Source organism: Sorex araneus, chromosome X (genome assembly GCF_027595985.1).
Source record: "Sorex araneus isolate mSorAra2 chromosome X, mSorAra2.pri, whole genome shotgun sequence".
Taxonomy (NCBI): Eukaryota; Metazoa; Chordata; class Mammalia; order Eulipotyphla; family Soricidae; genus Sorex; species Sorex araneus.
This window is the reverse complement of record NC_073313.1, coordinates 175884125-175896436: the sequence shown is the minus strand read 5'-3', so window position 1 is coordinate 175896436 and position 12312 is coordinate 175884125. Positions and strand designations below refer to the sequence as shown.

The 12312-nt window shown below is 39.5% G+C and overlaps 1 protein-coding gene across 1 annotated transcript in view; it reads right to left on the bottom strand.

Annotated features, from left to right (window-relative positions):
- The window catches only part of ACTR3 (actin related protein 3), a 60271-nt gene that overhangs the window by 31161 nt on the left and 16798 nt on the right, over positions 1–12312 (bottom strand). Inside the window, exon 2 of the mRNA XM_055120266.1 lies at positions 3645–3700. Coding sequence (XP_054976241.1) covers positions 3645–3700 — 56 coding nt within the window. The remainder of the gene's footprint in view (positions 1–3644; positions 3701–12312) is intronic.

The following is a 12312-nucleotide window of genomic DNA, read 5'->3' as shown; positions in this document are numbered from 1 at the left end:
GGGTACCGGCCCCACCCTCTGCCGATATTTAAGCGCAGCGGCCACACGTGTGTGTCCTTTCCGCTGCTGCACGAGCACGATCCCGGAGGCCAACTGAACTACTTGGGAAAAGAGCAGCTCGCAGAAATGCCTCCAGGCTGTGAACTGAACCACTGCCCCATGCCGCGCCAGCGGGAAAGGATTTCTCTCTCCAGGCTTTTCCATCTTATGAGAACTACAAAAGGGAAGTAAAAGCTTGCAGTGATGCAATTTCTAGCAGAATTTTCCCTGGACTTTACACAGAAATCCAAAACCGTGCGGCCTACTATCTCTTAATTGTCAGCAATGGGAAACGGTTCCTTTTTAGCAGGTCTGACTTTGGGGGAAACTCCAAACAATAATAGTGAGTTTTTTGTTGAAATATTGAAGGTAATCAAAGTAGCAGCCATTTCTCTAGACTATGAACTAAGCCATAGCCCCACACCGGCCGAGGAGAGGAAATATCCTTCTTTCTCGGTTCTTTTCCCTTTTCAGGGAGAAACGTGGCGTGGCATCTGCCATATTATGAGGTCTATTAGGCAAGCATAAACTTGGTGGCACGGGAAGGGGGAAAAAAAATTATGTACTTGGAACAGCGGGACACTTGGGCAGTCCTGGGCAGGGGCCGATACCAGCGCACGCTCTGCCGAGATTCGATCCGGGTGGCCACACTTTTGTGCGGCCGCTTTGCTGCTGATCGACCAGGATCCGGAGGCCAACTAGACTACTTCTGGTTCCAGAAACTGCTTGTAGCCATGTCTCTAGACTGTGAACTAAGCCATAGCCCCACGCCGGCCGAGGATGGGAAATATCCTTCTTTCTCGTTTTTTTCCCCCTTGTCGGGCCGCATGGTGTCAGCCATATTATGAGGACTATTAAGCAGGCACAAACTTGGTGGCGCGGGAAGGAGGGGGGAAAAAAAGAGTTATGTACTTGGAACAGCGGGACTTCATACCTCTTCATTCTCAGCAATGGAAAACTAATTATCAAATGTTTCCTTAGCAGTAGGGCTGTCTTTTTTGGGGGGAAACTCCAACAACAGTAGTGAGTTTTGTGTTGAAATATGGAATATAATCAAAGTAAAGAGAAAATGAAGTGAAATTTATCAGTTATGCAGGCGGGGGTGGGGGGCGGGGGGTGGGAGGTATGCTGGGGTTTTTGGTGGTGGAATATGGGCACTGGTGAAGGGATGGGTGTTTGAGTATTGTATAACTGAGACATAAGCCTGAGAACTTTGTAACTTTCCATATGGTGATTCAATAAAATAAATTTAAAAAAAAATTTTTAATTCACTCACCCAGAAATGAGAAAAATATTTAAACAGTTGCTTAACTTGTGGGAAAACCAACAACACTTCCCAAATTCAACTGTCTAGGAATTAACATGATTAAGCAATGGCTCAAGAGGTCTATTATCTGATATGTAAAGGTCTTGATTAGACAACAGAACAGGAAGAACATATTGTGACCATGGCAAACAAAAGGTGAATTGTTTGAAAGCCAAGTACAAAAACCATGTCCACCAAGGGCCAGATATAAAATTCACACCAACAAATAAGACCACTAATAAATCAAATGCTAGATTATTTTTCAAAACCACTTGAAGAAAATGATTAAAAGTTGGTAAGTCAGCTACAGTAAAGTGAATAAAATAAGAACAAAAAAGATAATAAGCATACTTAGAGAATAAAAGTGAGCTAGGAAAAAAAATCGCTGAAGATGAGATGCAGTCTTTATTTTGAAAAGTGAACATTAGTCAAGGGTATCAATGATCAGAAGCCCATCAAACTGTTACCATACCACGTAAGTATGTGATTGGGGGATGTACTATTTAAGAAATACCTACATAGTACTAAAAGCAATACCCAAAGTGGAAATTAGTACCACCTCATTAAATTTTTACTTTTTAAAAATAGATATTTGGGGTCAGAAAATTTTAGTGGAGGCATTAAAGCACATGCCTTACTTACATCTAACCCTGGTTTGATTCCTAGCACTACATGGTCCCCCAAACATTATGAGACACAAACCTGGAAGCTACTGAGCACCTTCAGATACAGATTTGGAGACTCCCCCCCACCCCCGCCAACACCAAGGATGGCTGGGGTGTCCTAGGTAATCCCAAGACTGCATGACCTAAGCAGCACTACAATCCACAGGTCCATGCACTAAATATCAGGCCTGGCTGGACAAAAATTTCTAAAAGACCTCCTGAACACGGAGAGAGGAGATAAGTGAGGTCTAGAAAATAGCTCTATGGCTAAGAACACATTCCTGGCATGTGAAGGTCACAAGTTCAAATTCTCAGGGGCACATTACTATGCCTGACCCTGGCTGAGACTCTGTTTGATATTAAATGCAGTCTGTGATCCTTAGCAAAGCAAGTGATTTCCAGTCATACACTTAAGCCAGGTGCATACACACTTCAACTAAAAGTTATATGAGCACCACAGACAAGAAGCACGCCCCTGGTGAGCATGTGCTGAGCACTGCAGTGACTGTCAACAAGTATTATAAATGGAATGTGACTAAGCATAACAACTAAAGGGGTTGGAGAGGCAGTGCAGCAGGCAAGGTACTTGCCTTGCATGTGGCTGTCCTGGGTTTGATCCTCAGCACCTCATAAAGTCCCCCAAGCCCACCAAGATCCCTATGATTCCACTCAGGGACCCCTGTGATCCCTGAGCACAGTCAGGAGTAAGTCCTGAGCACCACCAGGCGTATTCCCCAAACCATAAACACCTAAGACTATTACGCCTGGTGAGCATATGTGGAAGTGCTAAAACTAAAGGAGTGTAACACTTGGACAACACCACAATCTGATGGATGTACAATATGCTCTTTGCTCCCACCCTACTGTGCCACTCTGGTCACTGTAATAACAAAGAAGGAAGAGCAGAATATGAGAGGCAGGCAGGGAGAGAGACATAGAGGGAGGGAAAGGGAGATCTGATACATTTAACAAATGTAGCCCAGATGAGATCCGGAGCAGCCGCGCACAACACGGCCGGCCCCTCTGCTGCTTAAAGACTATTCTCCAAGAGGTCTACTAAGCCATTTTGGCACCCAGATACTTATAGAAATGTATCTAGACTGTGAGCTGAGCTAAAACAACAGAAATCCAAAACCGCATGGCCGCTGTTGCAGCCGCGCGAGTTCCTATAATCTTCATTCTCAGCAATGGAAAACAAACTATCAAATGAAGCCTTTTCAGCAGGTTTGATTGTTGGGGGAAAATTCCAAATAATAATAATCAGTTCTCTGTTGAAATATTTTATGTATCCAAAGTATAGAGAGAATAAAGTGAAGATCATTGGCCACTCAGGTGCGGCGGCAGGGGGGTATATTAGGGTTGTTGGTGGGGGAACAGGTGCACTGGTGAAGGGATGAGGGTTTGATCATTATATGACTGAGACTTAAACCTGAAAGCTTTGTAACTTTTGTCACGGTGATTCAATTAAATAAAATTAAAAAGAAAAAAAAAACAAATGCAGAATAAAAGAGTTGAAACAGACAGACCATGGTTTTCAAAGGACTAAGTATTATAGTGTCAGAACAGTTTATCCTCTTTAATTAATAAGAAAGATCTTTAAATATGCTTATTTATAACTTAATATAAATACTCACAGGAAGGGATGATAAACTGTGGTTCTGTGTTTCCAGCATATCCTAGTTTAGTATAACTGCAAAACAAAAAGAATTGTATAAGGATTTCACTAAGATCTCAGCAACGATAAATGTAGTTCTTAGATTTCCATTTGCATAGCAGATGGGTAATAAACACAAAGTACCCTACCTTCAACTCACTATGTATCTCTATTTTCGAAATTATGTACACCCATAGCTTTGAACCAGAAATTTCACTTCTAGGAATTACAAATTTACATACAAAATCAAAAAGATCCCAGTTAAATCCTCAGCACTGGGTGGTTCCCCTGAGAAAAACTACTGGGACAAACCCTGAGCAGAGAGCCAGGAGTACCACCAGAAAACAGCCCAAACACAGAAACAAGAGTAACCCCACAGTATTGCTATATGATGCCCAAATACCAGCACTACCACCCAATGAGCAAATGGCATGAGAACATTTGCTGCAATCTTAATAGTAACTGAAAATGACAGAAATAACCTAAATAACCATAAAATAAAAACAAAGGCAAATAAGCCCAATTCATACTAGAGTATATTCCGTTATTAGAAAAACTAGAGGTCTTTTAGATTGATATTGAAATAAGCCCTAAGTGTATTGTTAATTAATTAGTCCAGATATGGTCCAACTTCCCACCCACAACAGTCTTTTACATTGAATAAATGTCAGGTACAAAACACCTTTCACTATGCTGATAGTTGTACAAAAGTAAAAGGGAGGATAAATACAGATAAATTGATTGTGCAGGCAGTGAATGTTTCTGGAAGAATAAAAAAATGTTAAATTTTGGCTACCTTCAGGAATGAAACTAGGCAATGGGGCAGGAGAGAGAGGGAAAATTTTTTTAAACTGCTTTTAACAGCATAACCTTTGAATGCATTACTATCAAATATATATTTTTCCCAAATGTTGCCATAGTGGATTCAATCTTTATTCTTATAACATAAGAAAAAGTGAAGGAAAATTAGAAGCTTTAAAGAATTATCCTTAGCAAGCAGCATATTAGGGGCTTGCTGGACACATCTATGTGGGAAAACCTGCATGATCTAGCTTTAAAGAAAAAGTATTATCCTATATTCAAACCCACTTCTAAGTCACATAAGGTTAAACAAGTGTGATCTCAAATTTTCCTCATGTAAATGAAATAAAAATATATAAATTAGGCAAAATATAAAATATTGAATATTTTTATTCTTAACATCTTTCTTCACGTAAGTTGTTAATTCCGATATCTTTCCATTGAATGTAAAGGCTCCCCCAGAATAAGTTTCCAGAGCATTACATTTTGATGCTAGTATTAAGAGCATGCTAACACAAGTGAGCAGGTAAGCAACAACTGTAGGGAAAAGAAAGTCTGGGAAGAACTGCATAAAAAAAAGAAAAAAGAAAGAAAAAATGTTGAGCTGATGCTAAATGGATGAACTGGGACAGTAGGTCCTTTACATAGCAATGCACAAAAAACATTTGAAGCGCATATTTGAGCAAATTGGAGGGGATCTGAGTTTGCTGTAAGAGGTTTGCTTTAAAACCTTATTCAGGGGCTGGAGCGATAGCACAGTGGGTAGGGCGTTTGCCTCGCACGTGGCAGACCCGGGTTCGATTCCCAGCATCCCATAAGGTCCCCGGAGCACCGCCAGGAGTAATTTCTGAGTGCATGAGCCAGGAGTAACCCCTGTGCATCGCTGGGCATAACCCAAAACGGGGGGGGTGGGGGAACCCCACCTTATTCAACTCCCCGCCCCTATGGAACTCCAAGATGATGCCACATCTGGCCACCGTCAACTTAAGATCCCACAGAGCCATGATCCAGAGGCATACAAACTAAGCTCAGACCCAAGCAACTTTGCTGTAGCGAGATTTCAAGCCCTAATTCACGACAGTATATTGTATCCATAACAAGCAATACAAAACACATTGTCTAGCATTGCATTTTTGGCAGGTATGAGTGGTGGTGGAACTGGTCTCGAAATATGGTAACTAAAATAGAGAAAGAGAGTATTGTGCAAATTGTTTGCCACACAGGCAGGGGGAGGTGTGCAATGGATGGGGGGGGATACTGTGGATTTTAGTGGTAGAAAACGTGCACTGGTGAAGGGATGGGTGTTTGATAACTGTATGATCGAAGCTCAAACATGAAAGTTTTGTACCTCACAGTGAATCAATAGAAAAAAAAATAAAACCTTATTCAAATCTTCCTCATGTGAACAAAATTTAAAAATTTAATTAGGCAAAATATAAAATACTAAATATACTTAGAACTTCCAAAGAATAAGCTTTAAATTGCAAGCCAGTTTCTATAAACCCAATTTAGTGGTATCAGTTTTATACTTCAAATAGATAATCTAGTGAAAGCACATTAAGGAAGAATCCTCAAATGTCTTGATTTTGTCTCTGTATATATCACCAATCTACAGAGCCATGCAGTACCTATCAAAGTACCACTGAATAAATGGCAGAAAATGATTTTCACCTTTTTTTCTCTAAAACAAACTCTTTTATCACAGTTCACTGGCATCTAATGATTTAAACTGAACTCTTTAAACTATAAATTATGGATGCGATTATTTAAACTAAAAGCTCTTAGTTTTCACTGATACATGCAAAGTTCAATGTCTTATAATACTTCAACTAACATTTCAAATTAAAAAAATTGTATACTAAGAAATTCTCTAAGCATGTATACATATGCCTCTCCCACCAAGTAATTCCTGAGTGCAGAGTCAGGAGTAACCCTGAGCATTGCTGTGTGTGACCCAAAAAGCAAAAACTAACAAACAAACAAAAAACTAAAATTGACCAACCATTAGTGAACCATTTACAGCTTACTTTTCCAGATTGAGGTTTTTTTTTTTTTTTTTGGTCTGAAGTCAAAACTCTTCTTTCAATTGTTAAGCCCCAAAAAGGAGATTACATGGTTTTTATGTTTTCTTTAAGGGGCAGGAGGGGGGAGAAACATCCAAAGGTGCTTATTCCTTGCTCTATGCTCAGGAATCACTCCTTAAATTTGCCACTTGAGTAACATTAATTAGCATGGAATGAGGACAGGACTTGTACCCAACTTTCAGATTTTTGAGTTAGTTTATCCAAGTCAATCCACAAAGCCATGCAGTACCTATCAAACTGATCAATAGTTCTACAGAAATAAAAGAAAATCTATTTTAAAGTAATATACACTCTCCAATGACCTTGACTGTCAAAATTATCTTGAAAAAGGAAAAGAAGTATCACACTTCCTGATTACAGACACAGTAACAATGAAGCAACTGCAATCAAAATAGAAATAGAACAAAGCCCAGAGATCAACCCTCCTAGTGATCTTTACCTGGCATGCCATAACCATTCAAATGAATAAAGGACAATCTTTTTCAAGGCCTGAGCGATGGGGAGGGTGCTTGTCTTGATAACCAAAGTTCAAACCCAGGCATCCTATATATACCTCCAACCCCACCAGGAATGAACTCTGAAGTGCAGAGCCTAAAGTAAGCCCTGAGCAACACCAGCTGTGGCACAAAATAAAAAATTTTTAAATGATAATTTTTCAACAAATGGTGCTGAAAAAAGTACAAATCCATAAGCAAGAGCAAAACTGGAGCCTGGGAGATAGCTCAAAGGACCAGTGTGCATGCTTTGCATGCTGGAGATCGGGGTTCAATTTCCCCTGGCATCTGTACGGTTCCCAAGGAACATTAAGAGAGATGCCCAAGAAGAGTCCAGAGAGTAGTCCCTAAGCACCACTCAGTATGCCCTACTCCAAAAAAATAAGCTGAGACTCAAACTGAAGCTTCATCCTACTTTAGTTTTACCACAAATAAAAATTAAAAAATGGATCAAGAGCCTACATGTAAAAAGATTTCAGAGTAATGGATATGCTAATGATTTTCTGAATACAAAAGCGGAACAAACGAAAAACAAAATTCATAAGTTTTATGCCAAAGTGCAAAAGCAGAGCTGCCGCAAAAGTAGAATGGACAGAATGGGCTTTGCACACGGCTCACCTGGGCTTGATCTCCGGCACATCATATGGTCCCAAGCACCACCAAGAGTGATCCCTGAGCACAGAGCCAGGAATAAGCCCTGAGCATTGCCCGGTGTGGCCCCAAAACCAGAAGGAAAAAGAAAGTGCAAAAGCAATTCAGAGTATAAAAGATCACTTATAAATTATAAATCAGCATATATATTTTTTAAAAATCTCAACACCAAAAATGATTAAAATATGGACAAAGCTTTAAAACAGGCATTTCTTCAAAGGTATAACAAAAACTCATGAAAAGATACTTTTAAGTATCTTTTAAGTATCAATAACTAATTAAGGAAACTTTTAAGTATCAATAACTTTTAAGTATCAATAACTAATTAAGGAAACACAAATCAAAATGAGAATCTCAGTAACACTTTAGTATATTACTAAAACACCAAATTTAAAACAAACAGAAAACAATAATGGTGAGGACATAGAGAAACTGTAACTCTTCCAGACTATAAATGGTGTATTGGGGCTGGAGATAATATGGGATCACAAACCCTGTATGCACTGACCCTGTTTCCATTTCTGGTAATAAATGCCCTCTTAGCAGGGCCAAGTTACAGCAGTAGAAGCACCCAAGCACTACTAATAACATGATCCTAGTGTACCCAGCATAGCAAGGCCCCAAATGTACCCTCAGACCCAAAACTGAGCTGCCAGTCCTGCCAGAGTATCACACACACACACACACACACACACACACACACACACACACACACACACACTGTAGCTCACTGCAAATTACACAAAAAATTAAACAGAATTACCACATGAGCTAGAATGCCATTTCTAAGTATGTACACAAAATAATTCAAAACAATAATGTGAAGGTATTTGTATACCATTGTTCATATCAACAGTATTCATAACAGCCAAAAAGTGGAAGAAACCCAAGCATCCACTAAGAGATAAATGGATAAACAAAACAGGGAAATAAGGAAACGTTAACCTTAAAAAGAAAACTTTGACAAACACTACAATATAAAATAATCTTATCATATGAAGTGAAATAAACTAGTCACAAAAATTCAATTCTGATTCTACATATATATAATATTTAGAAGAATCTCACAATTTCCTAGTGTAGATAGCCAAGGAGGGGAGGGGAGAGATGAAATAAGAGTTATTTATGGATACAAAGTTTGTTTGTAAAAGTCAAAAATGAACAGTGTTATACAACAAAGTCAATGTAGTCAATACCACTAAATTGTACACTCAACAATGGTCAATTTTATGTTGCACATATTTTATCATAATTTTAAAAGGAATTTAAACTTGGTAGCTAACCCCACCCCTAAATAAAAACAAACAACCCTAGGTATATATTGGCGAAGGAGAGTGCAAATGGATGAAATGCATGTCATAACATTCATAAGGCCCAGCATCAAATGGTTCATGAAAAGCGAGCCAACATATGGCCTTGGTGGCCTTCAGCACTGCTTGACCCAAGCATCCTCACAGTGCCAGCACAAATATCTAACTCTCAGGCCAACACTGCTAGGCTGAGTACTGCTATGAGTCGCCCTCAAGGCTCCCAAGCACAGCTTGCGGGGGGTGGGGGGGAATCATATAAATAGCATGTATCTAAATACATAAAAAGATTAGTAGAGAGGGAAAACTGAAACAAACTTTAAAAGAAAATACAAGATAGTTTTTTTATAATCCCAAAGTAAAAGCAAGTCTAACTAAAATTTAGATTAACACTAAAAAAAGGCCTATTTTTATAACTAGCACAGCAGGTAAGGCATCTGCCTTGAATGAGGCTGACCTGGGTTCGATTCCTCCGCCCCTTCGGAGAGTCCAGCAAGCTACCCATGGAGTATTCAATATGCCAAAAACAATAACAAGTCTCACAATGGAGACGTTACTGGTGCCCGCTCGAGCAAATCGATGAACAATGGGATGACAGTGACTAAAAAAGGCCTATTTTTATAACAGCACAGTGGGTAGGGCGTTCGCCTTGCATGCGGCCGACTTGGGTTCGATTCCTCCGTTCCTCTCAAATAACCCGGCAAGCTACCGAGAGTATGGAAGAGCCTGGCAAGCTACCAGTGGCATATTCAATATACCAAAAACAGTAACAAGTTTCACAATGAAGATGTTACTAGTGCCCACTCGAGCAAATTGATGAATAAGGGGACAACAGTGCTACAGTGCAAATAAAAACAAAACTTCACTGACAAACCAAGGATATATAAATATATAGCAAAGAGTATCACTGTCACTGTCATCCCCTTGCTCATCAATTTGCTCGAGCGGGCACCAGTAGTGTCTCCCCTGTGAGACTAGTAGTTACTGTTTTTGGCATATTGACTACGCCAAGGGTAGCTTGCCAGGCTCTGCCGTGCGGGTGAGATACTCTCGGTAGCTTGCCGGAATCTCCGAGATGGGCGGAAGAATTGAACCCAGGTTGGGCAAACGTCCTACGCTGTGCTATCACTCCAGCCCTAACAAACAGTATATATAAATGATTTGTACTCAGGGATAAAGAGGTGATCTCTTTAATATATAAAAGATACCTAAAAAACGAAAACACAAATGTGCAAAAACAAAACCCCTAAAAAGTAGGCCTCAGAATACAAGCCTGAATTAACAGTAAGAATACCTTAATGAATTTCACTGGTACAAAGATTACACCTCAACATGCTACAGTCTGATCCCCAACTAACCCTCCAGATTCACCAAAATATCTACTTCACTTTTAATCCTTAATCCCCGCAATACACTGTATTACTTTATAAAACTACAGTAGTTAGAAACAGAAAACATAATTCCTATCATTTACATAGTATAAACAGTTACCTCCTTTGAGCTCTTTTTTTAACCCTAATTCTTTGTCTCCACACATGTCCTTTTCAAATCTTCTGTTTTCATGATTCCTTTTGAATACATAGTTTTCAGTCTAGTTCCCAGGCAAAATTAGTATAGTTCCACTGCCATTCAGATTGTTATTAATAAATGATGTGGTTATAATGGGCTGGAGCAAGAGCACATTGGTTGGGCGTTCGCCTTTCACACGGCCAACCTGAGTTCGATTCCTCCGCCCCTCTCTGAGAGCCTGGCAAGCTACCAAGAGTATCGAGCCCGTGCAGCAGAGTCTGGCAAGCTACCCGTGTGTATTGGATATGCCAAAAACCGTAACAATAAGTCTCTCAATGAGAGACATTACTGGTGCCCACTCGAACAAATCAATGAGCAACGGGATGACAGTGACAGTGACAGTGGCTATATTACTGTTCAATTACATTTTGCTACCTTGTAATCTCAAAAATATTTTCAAAGCTAGTCCTGTTAATGTTGGTTCAAAAGAGGGAAATTATATCTTATGAATATCCTGAAATGCCCAAAATATTCTGGCATCAAGTATTTCTTGGGAGGGGCCACTGGTGGTGCTAAGAGAAACATATAAAACACCAGGGATTGAACCCAAGTTAGCTGTGTGCAAGGCAATCACCCTACCCACTGTACTATCTCTCCAGCCCCTCAAATAAAATTTTACATGTAAATATAGAAAGAAGTAAAAGCACAAATCAAGAAGAATTTCAAAGAGCCAGGGTGACAGATCAAGTGCACATGTCTTGCAGTCACGAAAACCCAAGTTTTATACCCAAGTCACATGGCCTCTCTAGATCATCCAAGTGAAGCAATGGAAGCTCCCAATACCACTTTGGGACCAAGCAGCACATCACCCAAACTGTCAGGCCCACAGCATCCAATTGGAGTATTGTCAGGAATAAGTGCTAGATCCTTATTTAACAAACTAAGACATGAGAACTTTTGGATGTAAAGAAACTTAATGATCTGATGGAACCCATTCTCCAAAATGTATTGGTTTTGATAATCACCAATTTAAAGATTAAAGAATTGTCTCAATGTAGATGATCAGCTTCTACCCTCACCATATAAGGGCATGACAGAGACACGCAATATACATACAATTGCCAAATTTCACATTAAAAGAAGAGGCCCTCAGAGGAAGCCAACACCAACTTTCGTAAAGCTCTAGTTTTCAGGTAAGCTAAAGATTTCTTAATATTCTGTGTTAACAACCATTAGAACCTGATTACAACGATTAATTCACAGTATAAATTATAAAAACATTTTCCAATTGTATAAAGTGTTTCCATCTCCCCTCAATGTTCTTCTCATTACATGAAAGTCAATATTGAATCCAACATTTAAAAAAAAAAATGAATACAGTTGAGCGAAAAAACCCAGACTTATAAAAACAAACAACACTCTTCCAGTTCTTTAAAGTCTGTGGCTTAAAATCTAACTTCTGTTCACTAGTGGAAAGAACATGGATCTCAGAATTAAAATCATAAGTGAAATATTTGTTCCGTTGGCTAAAGACAGAGTACAGTGGATAAGATAAAACAAGGCCTTGACTGCAGCCAATCTGGGCTCAAATCTCTGCCACTGCTTTACTTACACCAAGAGTTATCAACTGAGCCCAGAGCCAGGAGTTAACCTTGAGCACATCCTGGTGTGGAAGAAAAGAAGGAAAGGAAGTCCTGTTCCATTATCTACTCTTCAGTGACAAAAGGCTTTCCCAACCCAGGAAGATTAAAACTGAATTCACAAGGCTGACATAACTAAAGAAGTCAGCAGTGGACAGCACT